The 13,771-nt window shown below is 46.3% G+C and overlaps 1 protein-coding gene across 2 annotated transcripts in view; it reads right to left on the bottom strand.

Annotated features, from left to right (window-relative positions):
- usp32 (ubiquitin specific peptidase 32) overlaps positions 1-13,771 on the bottom strand; it is a 99,754-nt gene that overhangs the window by 5,764 nt on the left and 80,219 nt on the right. For both annotated transcript variants that reach the window (XM_029715987.1, XM_029715988.1), the window contains exons 27-30: positions 12,029-12,213; positions 11,719-11,805; positions 11,357-11,477; positions 9,403-9,594 (exon numbers count right to left, since the gene is read on the bottom strand). In XM_029715987.1, the coding sequence (XP_029571847.1) occupies positions 9,403-9,594; positions 11,357-11,477; positions 11,719-11,805; positions 12,029-12,213 (585 nt within the window). The remainder of the gene's footprint in view (positions 1-9,402; positions 9,595-11,356; positions 11,478-11,718; positions 11,806-12,028; positions 12,214-13,771) is intronic.

The following is a 13,771-nucleotide window of genomic DNA, read 5'->3' as shown; positions in this document are numbered from 1 at the left end:
GTACCAAAAGTAAATGGAATTTCTAAAATGTTTTTTATTTTTATTTAACCAGGTAAGTTGACTGAGAACACGTTCTCATTTACAGCAACAACCTGGGTAATAGTTACAGGGGAGAGGAGGGAGGATGAATGAGCCAATTGTAAGCTGGGGATTATTAGGTGACCGTGATGGTATGAAGACCAGATTGGGAATTTAGCCAGAACACCAGGGGTTAACACCCCTACTCTTACGATAAGTGCAATGGGATCTTTAATGACCTCAGAGAGTCAGGACACCCGTTTAACGTCCCATCCGAAAGACGGCACCCTACACAGGGCAATGTCCCCAATCACTGCCCTGGGGCATTGGGATATTTTTTTTAGACTAGAGGAAAGAGTGCCTCCTACTGGCCCTCCAACACCACTTCCAGGGACTGACCAGGACCAACCCTGCTTAGCTTCAGAAGCAAGTCAGCAGTGGGATGCAGGGTGGTATGCTGCTGGCCTGTACTTAAGTATCAAAAGTAAAAGTATAAACCATTTGAAATTCCTTATATTAAGCAAACCAGCCGGCACGATAGCCAGGGGCACACGCCAACACAACTTACAAACAAAGCATTTGTGTTTAGTGAGTACATATTACTTCGATTACCTCGACACCAGTGCCCCTGCACATTGACTATGACTCTGTACCGGTACCCCCTGTATATAGCCTCCAAATTGACTCTGTACCAGTAACCCCTGTATATAGCCTCCACATTGACTCTGTACCGGTACCACCTGTATATAGCCTCCACATTGACTCTGTACCGGTACCCCCTGTATATAGGCTCCACATTGACTCTGAACCGGTACCCCCTGTATATAGCCTCCACATTGACTCTGTACCGGTACCCCCTGTATATAGCCTCCACATTGACTCTGTACCGGTACCCCCTGTATATAGGCTCCACATTGACTCTGAACCGGTACCCCCTGTATATAGCCTCCACATTGACTCTGTACCGGTACCCCCTGTATATAGCCTCCACATTGACTCTGTACCAGTACCCCCTGTATATAGCCTCCACATTGACTCTGAACCGGTACCCCCTGTATATAGCCTCCACATTGACTCTGAACCGGTACCCCCCTGTATATAGCCTCCACATTGACTCTGAACCGGTACCCCCCTGTATGTAGCCCCGCTATTGTTATTTACTGCTGCTCTTTAATTATTTGTTATTCTTATCTCTTAACTTAAAAAAATAAAAAATAAATGTATTTTCTTAAAACTGCATTGTTGGTTAAGGGCATGTAAGTAAGCATTTCACTGTAAGGTCTACACCTGTTGTATTCAGCATTTCACTGTAAGGTTTACACCTGTTGTATTCGGCACATGTGACTAATACAATTTGATTTGACTTGAGTCCGCCAGATCAGAGGCAGTAGGGATGACCAGGGACGTTCTCTTGAGAAGTGTGTGAATTGGACCATTTTCCACTCAAAATGTAACGAGTACTTTTGGGTGTCAAGGAAACTGTATGGAGTAAAAAGTACATTATTTTTTTTGGGGGGGGGGTAATGTAGTGAAGTAAAAGTTGGCAAAAATATAAATAGTATAAAAAGTAAAGTAAAAAGTACAGATGGCGTGAGAGAGTTGGAAATGTGGGGACCGGCGTGTCCAAGTAGGCTACACATACATACAGTATGTTTGCGGAAAACAATTCATCACAAGTAAGATATTTAACTTGTTGAGTATAGTCTGTTTGTAACTCCACTCACTACTTGCTGCTTTATAGCCAGTTTTTGTGTGTGTTGTTGGTCTTGGCTTAATGTTCCAGTCGGTAGCTAGGTAGCACTCTGTCGCGTGGCTGCTAGCACCGCCATGAAAAGGGGCATGAGGGAAGCCCTAGAATACTACATTTTTTGTAAGGAGTGAAAACGCTCGGGAGCAGGCAATGTTGAAAAGTAATCTTTAGACATATTGTACTTTTCTTAAAATGTAGTTTTGTTATTTACTAAAACAAGCCGACAACAACAAAATTGTATTTTAAAAAGGTCAAGTGTTTTTTTGCTGTGAGCCAAATGGGGTAACCTAGGTAACCGCAGGTTGTTTTCCCCACAGGCAGGTGGGGTCATGACATGTCTAATACTGACGGACCACAGAGTACCACAGCAGAAGTCATAATACCCATAAAACCTAGCGGTCATACAGGGAAGTGGTTCCAATCATTTTTCCAATAGGGGATTTTAGAAGAGAGAGAGATTTACATGGTTATCAAAACATCACGCCAGAGTAAGCCTACATGAAACACAGCCCTTATTTTAAGTGTTTCTAAAATCCATTATGATAAAAATGAAATGGTGCAAAAACAATTGGAAAAATTGTCAGTTTAACCACTAGGTTTTATGGGTATTCACCCCCCTTGGCAAACATTTAAATGTTTCCCCTTAAACCACTTGAGTGTTGCTTTAGCAGTATGCTTAGGGTCATTGTCCTGCTGGAAGGTGAACCGCCGTCAGTCTCAAATCTCTGGAAGATTGAGAAAGGTTTCCCTCAAGAATTTCCCTTTATTTAGCGCCATCCATCCATCATTCTTTCAATTCTGACCAGTTTCCCAGTCCCTGCCAATGAAAAACATCCCCACAGCATGCTGCCACCACCATGCTTCAATGTGGGGATGGTGTTCTCGGGGTGATGAAAAATGTTGGGTTTGCGCCAGACATAACGTTTTCCTTGATGGCCAAAAAGGTCAATTTTAGTCTCATCTGACCAGAGTACATTCTTCCATATGTTTGGGGAGTCTTCCACATGGCTTTTGGCGAACACCAAAAGTGTTTGCTTATTTTTTTCTTTAAGCAATGTTTTTTTTCTGGCCACTCTTCCGTAAAGCCCAGCTCTGTGGAGTGTACGGCTTAAGTGGTCTTATGGACAGATATCCCAATCTCCGCTGTGGAGCTTTGCAGCTCCTTCAAGGTTATCTTTGGTCTCTTTGTTGCCTCTCTGATTAATGCCCTCCTTGCCTGGTCTGTGAGTGTTGGTGGGCGGCCCTCTCTTGGCAGGTTTGTTGTGGTGCCATATTCTTTCAATTTTTTAATAATGGATTTAAATGGTGCTCCGTGGGATGTTCAAAGTTTCAGATATTTTTTTATAACCCAATCCTGATCTGTAATTCTCCACAACTTTGTCCCTGACCTGTTTGGAGAGCTCCTTGGTCTTCATGGTGCCACTTGCTTGGTGGTGCCCCTTGCTTAGTGGTGTTGCAGACTCTGGGGCCTTTCAGAACAGTTGTATATATACTGAGATCATGTGACAGATCATGTGACACAAATAAAGTCCACCTGTGTGCAATCTAACTAATTATGTGACTTCTGAAGGTAATTGGTTGCACCAGATCTTATTTAGGGGCTTCATAGCAAAGGGGGTGAATACATATGCATGCAAGTAATTAGTCATTCTTTTCATTTCACTTCACCAATTTGGACTATTTTGTATATGTCCATTACATGAAATCCAAATTAAAATCCATTTAAAATTACAGGTTGTAACGCAACAAAATACATACGATTCCCAGAGTGCATTTCAACTCCCATGGTGCAATGCTCCACCCAAGGCTGCTAGCTGGCTACTGCTAACAAGCCCAGACAAATGCAAAGTAGTGTAAATATACTGAACAAAAATATGCAACAATTTCAACGATTGTACAGAGTTACAGTTCATATAAGGAAATCAGTCAATATAAATAAAATTCATTAGGCCGTAATCTATGGATTTCACATGACTGGGAAGGGGCGCAGCCATGGTTGGGCCTGGGAGGGTATAGGGACATCCACTGGGGAGCCAGGCCCAGCCAATCAGAATGAGTTTTTCCCCCACAAAAGGGCTTTATTACAGACATAAATACTCCTCTGTTTCATCATATGTCTGGGTGGCTGGTCTCAGATAATTCTGCAGGTGAAGAAGCCAGAAGTGGAAATCCTGGGCTGGTGTGGTTATACTTGGTCTGCAGTTGTCAGGTCGGTTGGATGTACTGCCAAATTCTTTAAAATGACATTGGAGGCGGCTTATGGTAGAGAAATTAACAAAATTATCTGGCAACAGCTCTGGTGGACATTCCTTAAATCAGCATGCCAATTACACGCTCCCTCAAAACTGTACATTTTAGAGGTGCCATTTATTGTCCCCAGCACAAGGAGCACCTGTGTAATGATCATTCTATTTAATCAGCTTCTTGATATGCCACACCTGTCAGGTGGATGGATTATCTTGGCAAAGGAGAAATGCTCACTAACAGGGTTGTAAACAAATTTGTGCACAACATTTTAGAGAAATAAGCGTTTTGTGCATATGGAACATTTCTGGGATCTTTTATTTCAGCTCATGAAACCAACACTTTACATGTGTTTATATTTTTGTTCAGTATACATTATATTGCTGTCATAGATAAATTATGAGTGCATTTCACATTACTTTTGGGATGTAATCATATTATAAATGCTCACATGAATGTCATGTTGAATACACTTAGTGTACAAAACATTAAGAACACCTGCTATTTCCATGACAGACTGACCAGGTGAAAACTATGATCCCTTATTGATGTCACTTGTTAAATCCACTTCAAATCAGTGTAGATGAAGGGGAGGAGACGGGTTAAAGAAGGATGTTTAAGCCTTGAGACTGTGCGTGTGTGCGTGTGTGTGTGTCTGTCTGTGTGTGTGTGTGTCTGTGTGTCTGTGTGTGTGTGTGTCTGTGTGTGTGGTGTGTGTGTGTATGTGTGGTGTGTGTGTGTGTGTGTGTGTGTGTCTGTGTGTGTGGTGTGTGTGTGTATGTGTGGTGTGTGTGTGTGCGTCTGTGTGTGGTGTGTGTGTGTATGTGGTGTGTGTGTGTGCGTGTGCGTGTGCGTGTGTGTTCCTAATGTTTGCGATACGTTCACGTCATTATCACGGAAAAAATATTTGAATTTAGTTGCTAGTAGAACAACGTTCCAATGCAAATGTAATGTGGAAAATAGTTTGTTGTTCTGGAACTAAACCTCCCTTCCACTGCTCTGCTTTGTAACACCTGTTGCTTAGTTGTTTTGGTGGGCTGGCCCTCATCTGCTTTGTAAACAAATTACTCCCAGTTTTCTGGAGCCAGTTGTCAACAAGCTGCGGGCGTGGAGGTATGATGTTTTCCTTAGAAGAAGCAATGCTGTTGGCTAGCCAGGCTACTTGCTTCTCAAATGTGGCTCGCGCTGTGTCAGCTGCATGCACAAGTAGCCTGGCTAGCTTACTACCGCCCCCTAGAGAAGACAAGTAGCCTGGCTAGCTTACTACCGCCCCCTAGAGAAGACAAGTAGCCTGGCTAGCTTACTACCGCCCCCTAGAGAAGACAAGTAGCCTGGCTAGCTTACTACCGCCCCCTAGAGAAGACAAGTAGCCTGGCTAGCTTACTACCGCCCCCTAGAGAAGACAAATAGCCTGGCTAGCTTACTACCGCCCCCTAGAGAAGACAAGTAGCCTGGCTAGCTTACTACCGCCCCCTAGAGAAGACAAGTAGCCTGGCTAGCTTACTACCGCCCCCTAGAGAAGACAAGTAGCCTGGCTAGCTTACTACCGCCCCCTAGAGAAGACAAGTAGCCTGGCTAGCTTACTACCGCCCCCTAGAGAACACAAGTAGCCTGGCTAGCTTACTACCGCCCCCTAGAGAACACAAGTAGCCTGGCTAGCTTACTACCACCCCTTAGAGAAGACAAGTAGCCTGGCTAGCTTACTACCGCCCCCTTGAGAAGACAAGTAGACTGGCTAGCTTACTACCGCCCCCTAGAGAAGACAAGTAGCCTGGCTAGCTTACTACCGCCCCCTAGAGAAGACAAGTAGACTGGCTAGCTTACTACCGCCCCCTAGAGAAGACAAGTAGCCTGGCTAGCTTACTACCGCCCCCTAGAGAACACAAGTAGCCTGGCTAGCTTACTACCGCCCCCTAGAGAAGACAAGTAGCCTGGCTAGCTTACTACCGCCCCCTAGAGAAGACAAGTAGCCTGGCTAGCTTACTACCGCCCCCTAGAGAAGACAAGTAGCCTGGCTAGCTTACTACCGCCCCCTAGAGAACACAAGTAGCCTGGCTAGCTTACTACCGCCCCCTAGAGAAGACAAGTAGCCTGGCTAGCTTACTACCGCCCCCTAGAGAAGACAAGTAGCCTGGCTAGCTTACTACCGCCCCCTAGAGAACACAAGTAGCCTGGCTAGCTTACTACCGCCCCCTAGAGAAGACAAGTAGCCTGGCTAGCTTACTACCGCCCCCTAGAGAAGACAAGTAGCCTGGCTAGCTTACTACCGCCCCCTTGAGAAGACAAGTAGCCTGGCTAGCTTACTACCGCCCCCTAGAGAAGACAAGTAGCCTGGCTAGCTTACTACCGCCCCCTAGAGAACACAAGTAGCCTGGCTAGCTTACTACCGCCCCCTAGAGAAGACAAGTAGCCTGGCTAGCTTACTACCGCCCCCTAGAGAAGACAAGTAGCCTGGCTAGCTTACTACCGCCCCCTTGAGAAGATTCAGACAAATTACAAGACAGACTGGATCCTCTCAATCCGTACATGAAGTGAGACACATCTAGTACCGAACCGTTTTTCATATTCTCGTTTCTAAAAAGTCGCAAAGTTTGGGTATACTGTGCAACACTAGTATCTGGTATCCTCATTACATCTAACCAGTATGGGTGGTATCCTCATTACATCTAACCAGTATGGGTGGTATCCTCATTACATCTGACCAGTATGGGTGGTATCCTCATTACATCTAACCAGTATGGGTGGTATCCTCATTACATCTAACCAGTATGGGTGGTATCCTCATTACATCTAACCAGTATGGGTGGTATCCTCATTACATCTAACCAGTATGGGTGGTATCCTCATTACATCTAACCAGTATGGGTGGTATCCTCATTACATCTAACTACAGTATGGGTGGTATCCTCATTACATCTAACCAGTATGGGTGGTATCCTCATTACATCTAACCAGTATGGGTGGTATCCTCATTACATCTGACCAGTATGGGTGGTATCCTCATTACATCTAACCAGTATGGGTGGTATCCTCATTACATCTAACCAGTATGGGTGGTATCCTCATTACATCTAACCAGTATGGGTGGTGTCCTCATTACATCTAACCAGTATGGGTGGTATCCTCATTACATCTAACCAGTATGGGTGGTATCCTCATTACATCTAACCAGTATGGGTGGTGTCCTCATTACATCTGACCAGTATGGGTGGTGTCCTCATTACATCTAACCAGTATGGGTGGTATCCTCATTACATCTAACCAGTATGGGTGGTGTCCTCATTACATCTAACCAGTATGGGTGGTATCCTCATTACATCTAACCAGTATGGGTGGTGTCCTCATTACATCTAACCAGTATGGGTGGTATCCTCATTACATCTAACCAGTATGGGTGGTATCCTCATTACATCTAACCAGTATGGGTGGTATCCTCATTACATCTAACCAGTATGGGTGGTATCCTCATTACATCTAACTACAGTATGGGTGGTATCCTCATTACATCTGACCAGTATGGGTGGTATCCTCATTACATCTGACCAGTATGGGTGGTATCCTCATTACATCTAACCAGTATGGGTGGTGTCCTCATTACATCTAACCAGTATGGGTGGTATCCTCATTACATCTAACCAGTATGGGTGGTGTCCTCATTACATCTAACCAGTATGGGTGGTATCCTCATTACATCTAACCAGTATGGGTGGTATCCTCATTACATCTAACCAGTATGGGTGGTATCCTCATTACATCTAACCAGTATGGGTGGTATCCTCATTACATCTAACCAGTATGGGTGGTATCCTCATTACATCTAACTACAGTATGGGTGGTATCCTCATTACATCTGACCAGTATGGGTGGTATCCTCATTACATCTGACCAGTATGGGTGGTATCCTCATTACATCTGACCAGTATGGGTGGTATCCTCATTACATCTAACCAGTATGGGTGGTATCCTCATTACATCTAACCAGTATGGGTGGTATCCTCATTACATCTAACCAGTATGGGTGGTATCCTCATTACATCTAACCAGTATGGGTGGTATCCTCATTACATCTAACCAGTATGGGTGGTGTCCTCATTACATCTAACCAGTATGGGTGGTGTCCTCATTACATCTAACCAGTATGGGTGGTGTCCTCATTACATCTAACCAGTATGGGTGGTATCCTCATTACATCTAACCAGTATGGGTGGTATCCTCATTACATCTAACTACAGTATGGGTGGTATCCTCATTACATCTAACCAGTATGGGTGGTATCCTCATTACATCTAACCAGTATGGGTGGTATCCTCATTACATCTAACCAGTATGGGTGGTATCCTCATTACATCTGACCAGTATGGGTGGTATCCTCATTACATCTAACCAGTATGGGTGGTATCCTCATTACATCTAACCAGTATGGGTGGTATCCTCATTACATCTAACCAGTATGGGTGGTATCCTCATTACATCTAACCAGTATGGGTGGTATCCTCATTACATCTAACCAGTATGGGTGGTATCCTCATTACATCTAACCAGTATGGGTGGTGTCCTCATTACATCTAACCAGTATGGGTGGTGTCCTCATTACATCTAACCAGTATGGGTGGTGTCCTCATTACATCTAACCAGTATGGGTGGTATCCTCATTACATCTAACCAGTATGGGTGGTATCCTCATTACATCTAACTACAGTATGGGTGGTATCCTCATTACATCTAACCAGTATGGGTGGTATCCTCATTACATCTAACCAGTATGGGTGGTATCCTCATTACATCTAACCAGTATGGGTGGTATCCTCATTACATCTGACCAGTATGGGTGGTATCCTCATTACATCTAACCAGTATGGGTGGTATCCTCATTACATCTAACCAGTATGGGTGGTATCCTCATTACATCTAACTACAGTATGGGTGGTATCCTCATTACATCTAACTACAGTATGGGTGGTATCCTCATTACATCTAACCAGTATGGGTGGTATCCTCATTACATCTAACCAGTATGGGTGGTATCCTCATTACATCTAACCAGTATGGGTGGTATCCTCATTACATCTGACCAGTATGGGTGGTATCCTCATTACATCTGACCAGTATGGGTGGTATCCTCATTACATCTGACCAGTATGGGTGGTATCCTCATTACATCTAACCAGTATGGGTGGTGTCCTCATTACATCTAACTACATTGTACAGTGTGTGTGTGTGTGTGTGTGTGTGTGTGTGTGTGTGTGTGTGTGTGTGTGTGTCAGTGTTCTGACCAGTATGGGTGGCAGCCTCATAACATCTAACTACAGTGTGTGTGTGTGTGTGTGTGTGTGTGTGTGTGTGCGTGCGTGCGTGCGTGCGTGTGTGCGCGTGTGTGCGTGTGTTCTGACCAGTATAGGCGGGAGCCTCCACAGGTCCAGTTTCTTGGTGGCCAGGCGGTGGGTCTTGCACTTGGAACAGTAGTAGAGCTCATCCTCTCCCAGCTCCTCCTCACTGGTGAAGGCCTTCAGACAACTGTCTAGACTGATGGGCTCAGCCTGGGCCCTGCGACTCTGCTGCACACTACAGTGCTCCTCCACTATCTAGAGAGAGAGAGAGAGGGGGGGGGGAGAAGGGGGTTAGATGGGACAGATGGAGACAGGGAGAAGGGGGTTAGACGGGACAGATAGAGACAGGGGGTTATACGGGACAGATGGAGACAGGGAAAAGGGGGTTAGATGGGACAGATGGAGACAGGGGGTTAGACGGGACAAATGGAGAAGGGGGTTAGACTGGACAGATGGAGACAGGGAGAAGGGGGTTAGATGGGACAGATGGAGACTGTTGCTCAATTGGTATGAAGGGATCTAACATGTGCTAGGAAAACATTCCCTACACTAGTACACCACTGCCACCAGCCTGTACCGTTGAGATCAGGCAGGATGGAGCCAATCCTGACTCTGCCATCAGCCTGTACCGTTGAGACCAGGCAGGATGGAGCCATGGACTCATGCTGCTTACGCCCAATCCTGACTCTGCCACCAGCCTGTACCGTTGAGACCAGGCAGGATGGAGCCAATCCTGACTCTGCCATCAGCCTGTACCGTTGAGACCAGGCAGGATGGAGCCATGGACTCATGCTGCTTACGCCCAATCCTGACTCTGCCATCAGCCTGTACCGTTGAGACCAGGCAGGATGGAGCCAATCCTGACTCTGCCATCAGCCTGTACCGTTGACACCAGGCAGGATGGAGCCATGGACTCATGCTGCTTACGCCCAATCCTGACTCTGCCATCAGCCTGTACCGTTGACACCAGGCAGGATGGAGCCATGGACTCATGCTGCTTACGCCCAATCCTGACTCTGCCATCAGCCTGTACCGTTGCGACCAGGCAGGATGGAGCCATGGACTCATGCTGCTTACACCAAATCCTGACTCTGCCATCAGCATGACACAACAGGAACCAGGATTTGTTGGACCAGGTAATGTTTTTCCACAGTTGTTCAGTGTTGGTGATGGCGTGCCCACTGGAGCCAATTCTTCTTGTTTTTAGCTGATAGGAGTGGAATCTAGTGTGGTCGTCTGCTGCGATAGCCCATCCATGACAAAGACCGACGATGCTGTTCTGACATTTACTCCTGAGGTGCTGACCTGTTGCGCCCTCTACAACTACTATGATTATTATTATTTGACCCTGCTGGTCATCTATGAACTTTTGAACATCTTGGCCATGTTCTGTTATAATCTCCACCCGGCACAGCCAGAAGAGGACTGGCCACACCTCATAGCCTGGTTCCTCTCTAGGTTTCTTCCTAGGTTTTGGCCTTTCTAGGGAGTTTTTCCTAGCCACCGTGCTTCTACACCTGCATTGCTTGCTGTTTGGGGTTTTAGGCTGGGTTTATCAGCACTTTGAGATATCAGCTGATGTAAGAACAGCTTTATAAATACATTTAATTGATTGATTCTGAGCAGTTATTTGTCTGGTTGTGGCCCGCCTGTAAGCCTGCACGATTCTTGCCATTCTCCTCCGACTTCTCTCATCAACGAGCGGTTTTCGCCCACAGGACTGCAGCTTACTGGATGTGTTTTGTTTGCAGCACCGTTCTCGGTAAACCCGAGACACTGTCGTACGTAAAAAAGCCCAGGAGGTCAACCGTTTCTGAGATAATGGATCCAGAACGCATGACACCGACGATCATACCACGCTCTTGTCATTCCTTATGCCCATTCTAACATTCAATCAAAACAGTAACTGAATGCCTCGATGCCTGTCTGCCTGCTTTATATAGAAATCTCCGGCTACGTGACTCACTGTCTGTAGGAGCGAATCACTTTGGTGAACGGGGTGGTGAGTGAACATTACCCTCTCCTGTGAGGTCTGGTAGCGGAGGTGTAGGGCTGTAGGGTCCCAGTCGACAGCTATGCAGGCGTTTCCTACCGAGGCCCTGTCCTCCGTACAGTCCACCGCACAGCCTCGACAGAACCTGAACACAGTCACACACACAGTCACACACACAGTCACACACACACGAGCAGAAGCACAGAGATGGTACCAACACACCAGCCGTTTCCCCCTACACACGCCGTTTCCCCAACACACGCCGTTTCCCCAACACACGCCGTTTCCCCCAACACACGCCGTTTCCCCTACATGAGATGGATACAGTAATAGAAGAGAAGTGTGTGTTTTGATGATGATGATGATGATTGTAGAAAAGGCCTCACCTGTACCAGGGACACCAGGCACATGAGTTGCCATCCTTCCCCACCACTCTCAGTGTGAAGGGGTACTGGTAACCCATACTGTCATCACTGTAGTAGGGGCATAATACACACATTACATTATTAACAACTTACAAACAATATCACCTTCAGTCAATAAAAATAACCTTTAATCAAGATAACCTTCCCATCAACGGGAGACGTCCTGAATAGCCACAATAACCCTGTTCAGTCAATCAAGTGGAGACTTGCCGACTAGCCCTGTGTGTGTCTGTGATGTGGTGTGGCGTGTGTGTGTGTGTGGGGTACTGACCAGTCCTGTGCATGGTTGCTGGCCTCCTGCGGGGGCAGAGGGCTGGCCAGACGGGCCACCTGTATCCAGACAGCATCATACAGGTCCTTCTGCCTGGTGTGAACCGTACAGGGAACGATCAGAGGCATCCCAAACAGACTGGCACGGTTCTTCTGACTGGACAGGAAATACAACTCCGTCCGCATCTACAGGAGGACACACAGGAATGAAAAACAGTCAGAACTACGAACCTTCGATGCCGAAACATGAGAAATGTATTACCTAATTGATACTAGACTCTCCTTACTCTTTCTATATATTTTACTTTAACAGGGTGTCAGAGACCAAGTCTCTTTTCCACAATACAAACACACACAGTACAAAACACAATAAAATACTACATTATAAAACATGATCATAAAAACAAAGCCAACCTTCAGTTAGAGCACCCCCACTAATGTTTAAGGCTGAGCCCCACCTGCAACACATCCAACCCTGAGCCTCCCCTGCAACACATCCAACCCTGAGCCTCACCTGCAACACATCCAACCCTGGGCCTCCCCTGCAACACATCCAACCCTGAGCCTCCCCTTTAAGGCTGAGCCTCCCCTGCAACACATTCAACCCTGAGCCTCCCCTTTAAGAATGAGCCCCCCCTGCAACACATTCAACCCTGAGCCTCCCCTTTAAGAATGAGCCCCCCCTGCAACACATTCAACCCTGAGCCTCCCCTTTAAGAATGAGCCCCCCCTGCAACACATTCAACCCCGAGCCTCCCCTTTAAGAATGAGCCCCCCCCTGCAACACATTCAACCCTGAGCCTCCCCTTTAAGAATGAGCCCCCCCTGCAACACATCCAACCCTGGGCCTCCCCTTTAAGAATGAGCCCCCCCTGCAACACATTCAACCCTGAGCCTCCCCTTTAAGAATGAGCCCCCCATGCAACACATCCAACCCTGGGCCTCCCCTTTAAGAATGAGCCCCCATGCAACACATCCAACCCTGGGCCTCCCCTTTAAGAATGAGCCCCCCATGCAACACATCCAACCCTGGGCCTCCCCTGCAACGCATTCACATCTCAGGAGCATAAAAAAAGAAAAATGCAGGTCTCCCTAAATCAGATGCCCCCATTGGAACCTCTAGCACTACTCAGTATTGTGCTCTTGTACTGAATTCTATTGGTGTGACCTTGACCAGTGTCGACAGATACAGTCGGGAACATTCTGCAGGAGGGCTTTGTAAATAAACAGAACGCTGAACCTCTTCTTAACGACAAAAGATGCCAAACTCAGCTTTTGATACAATGGTGCGTTCTAAAATGACTAAGGGCACAGTGGAAAACAGCATCTAGAGATTTAAGTGTGGAAACTGCTGCGTGCATGTAGATATAATATCAACATCTAAAAACAGACATTAAAGTGGCCTGGACAACTTCCTTCCTAAAAAGACATCACTAGGGCAGTGGCAACGCGGAGAGTGCCTGTTGTCCACAATAGCAGCACACACACACACACACACACACACACACACACACACACACACACACACACACACACACACACACACACACACACAGTGCTGCTATTATTATATATACACACACACACACACACACACACACACACACACACACACACACACACACACGCAGTGCTGCTATTATTATACACACACACACACACACACACACACACACAGTGCTGCTATTATTATATACACACACACACACACACACACACACACACACACAGTGCTGCTATTATT

This window comes from Salmo trutta, chromosome 26, assembly GCF_901001165.1.
Source record: "Salmo trutta chromosome 26, fSalTru1.1, whole genome shotgun sequence".
Lineage (NCBI taxonomy): Eukaryota > Metazoa > Chordata > Actinopteri > Salmoniformes > Salmonidae > Salmo > Salmo trutta.
Note: the sequence above shows the minus strand (reverse complement) of the source record. Positions and strands in the feature narration are given on the sequence as shown.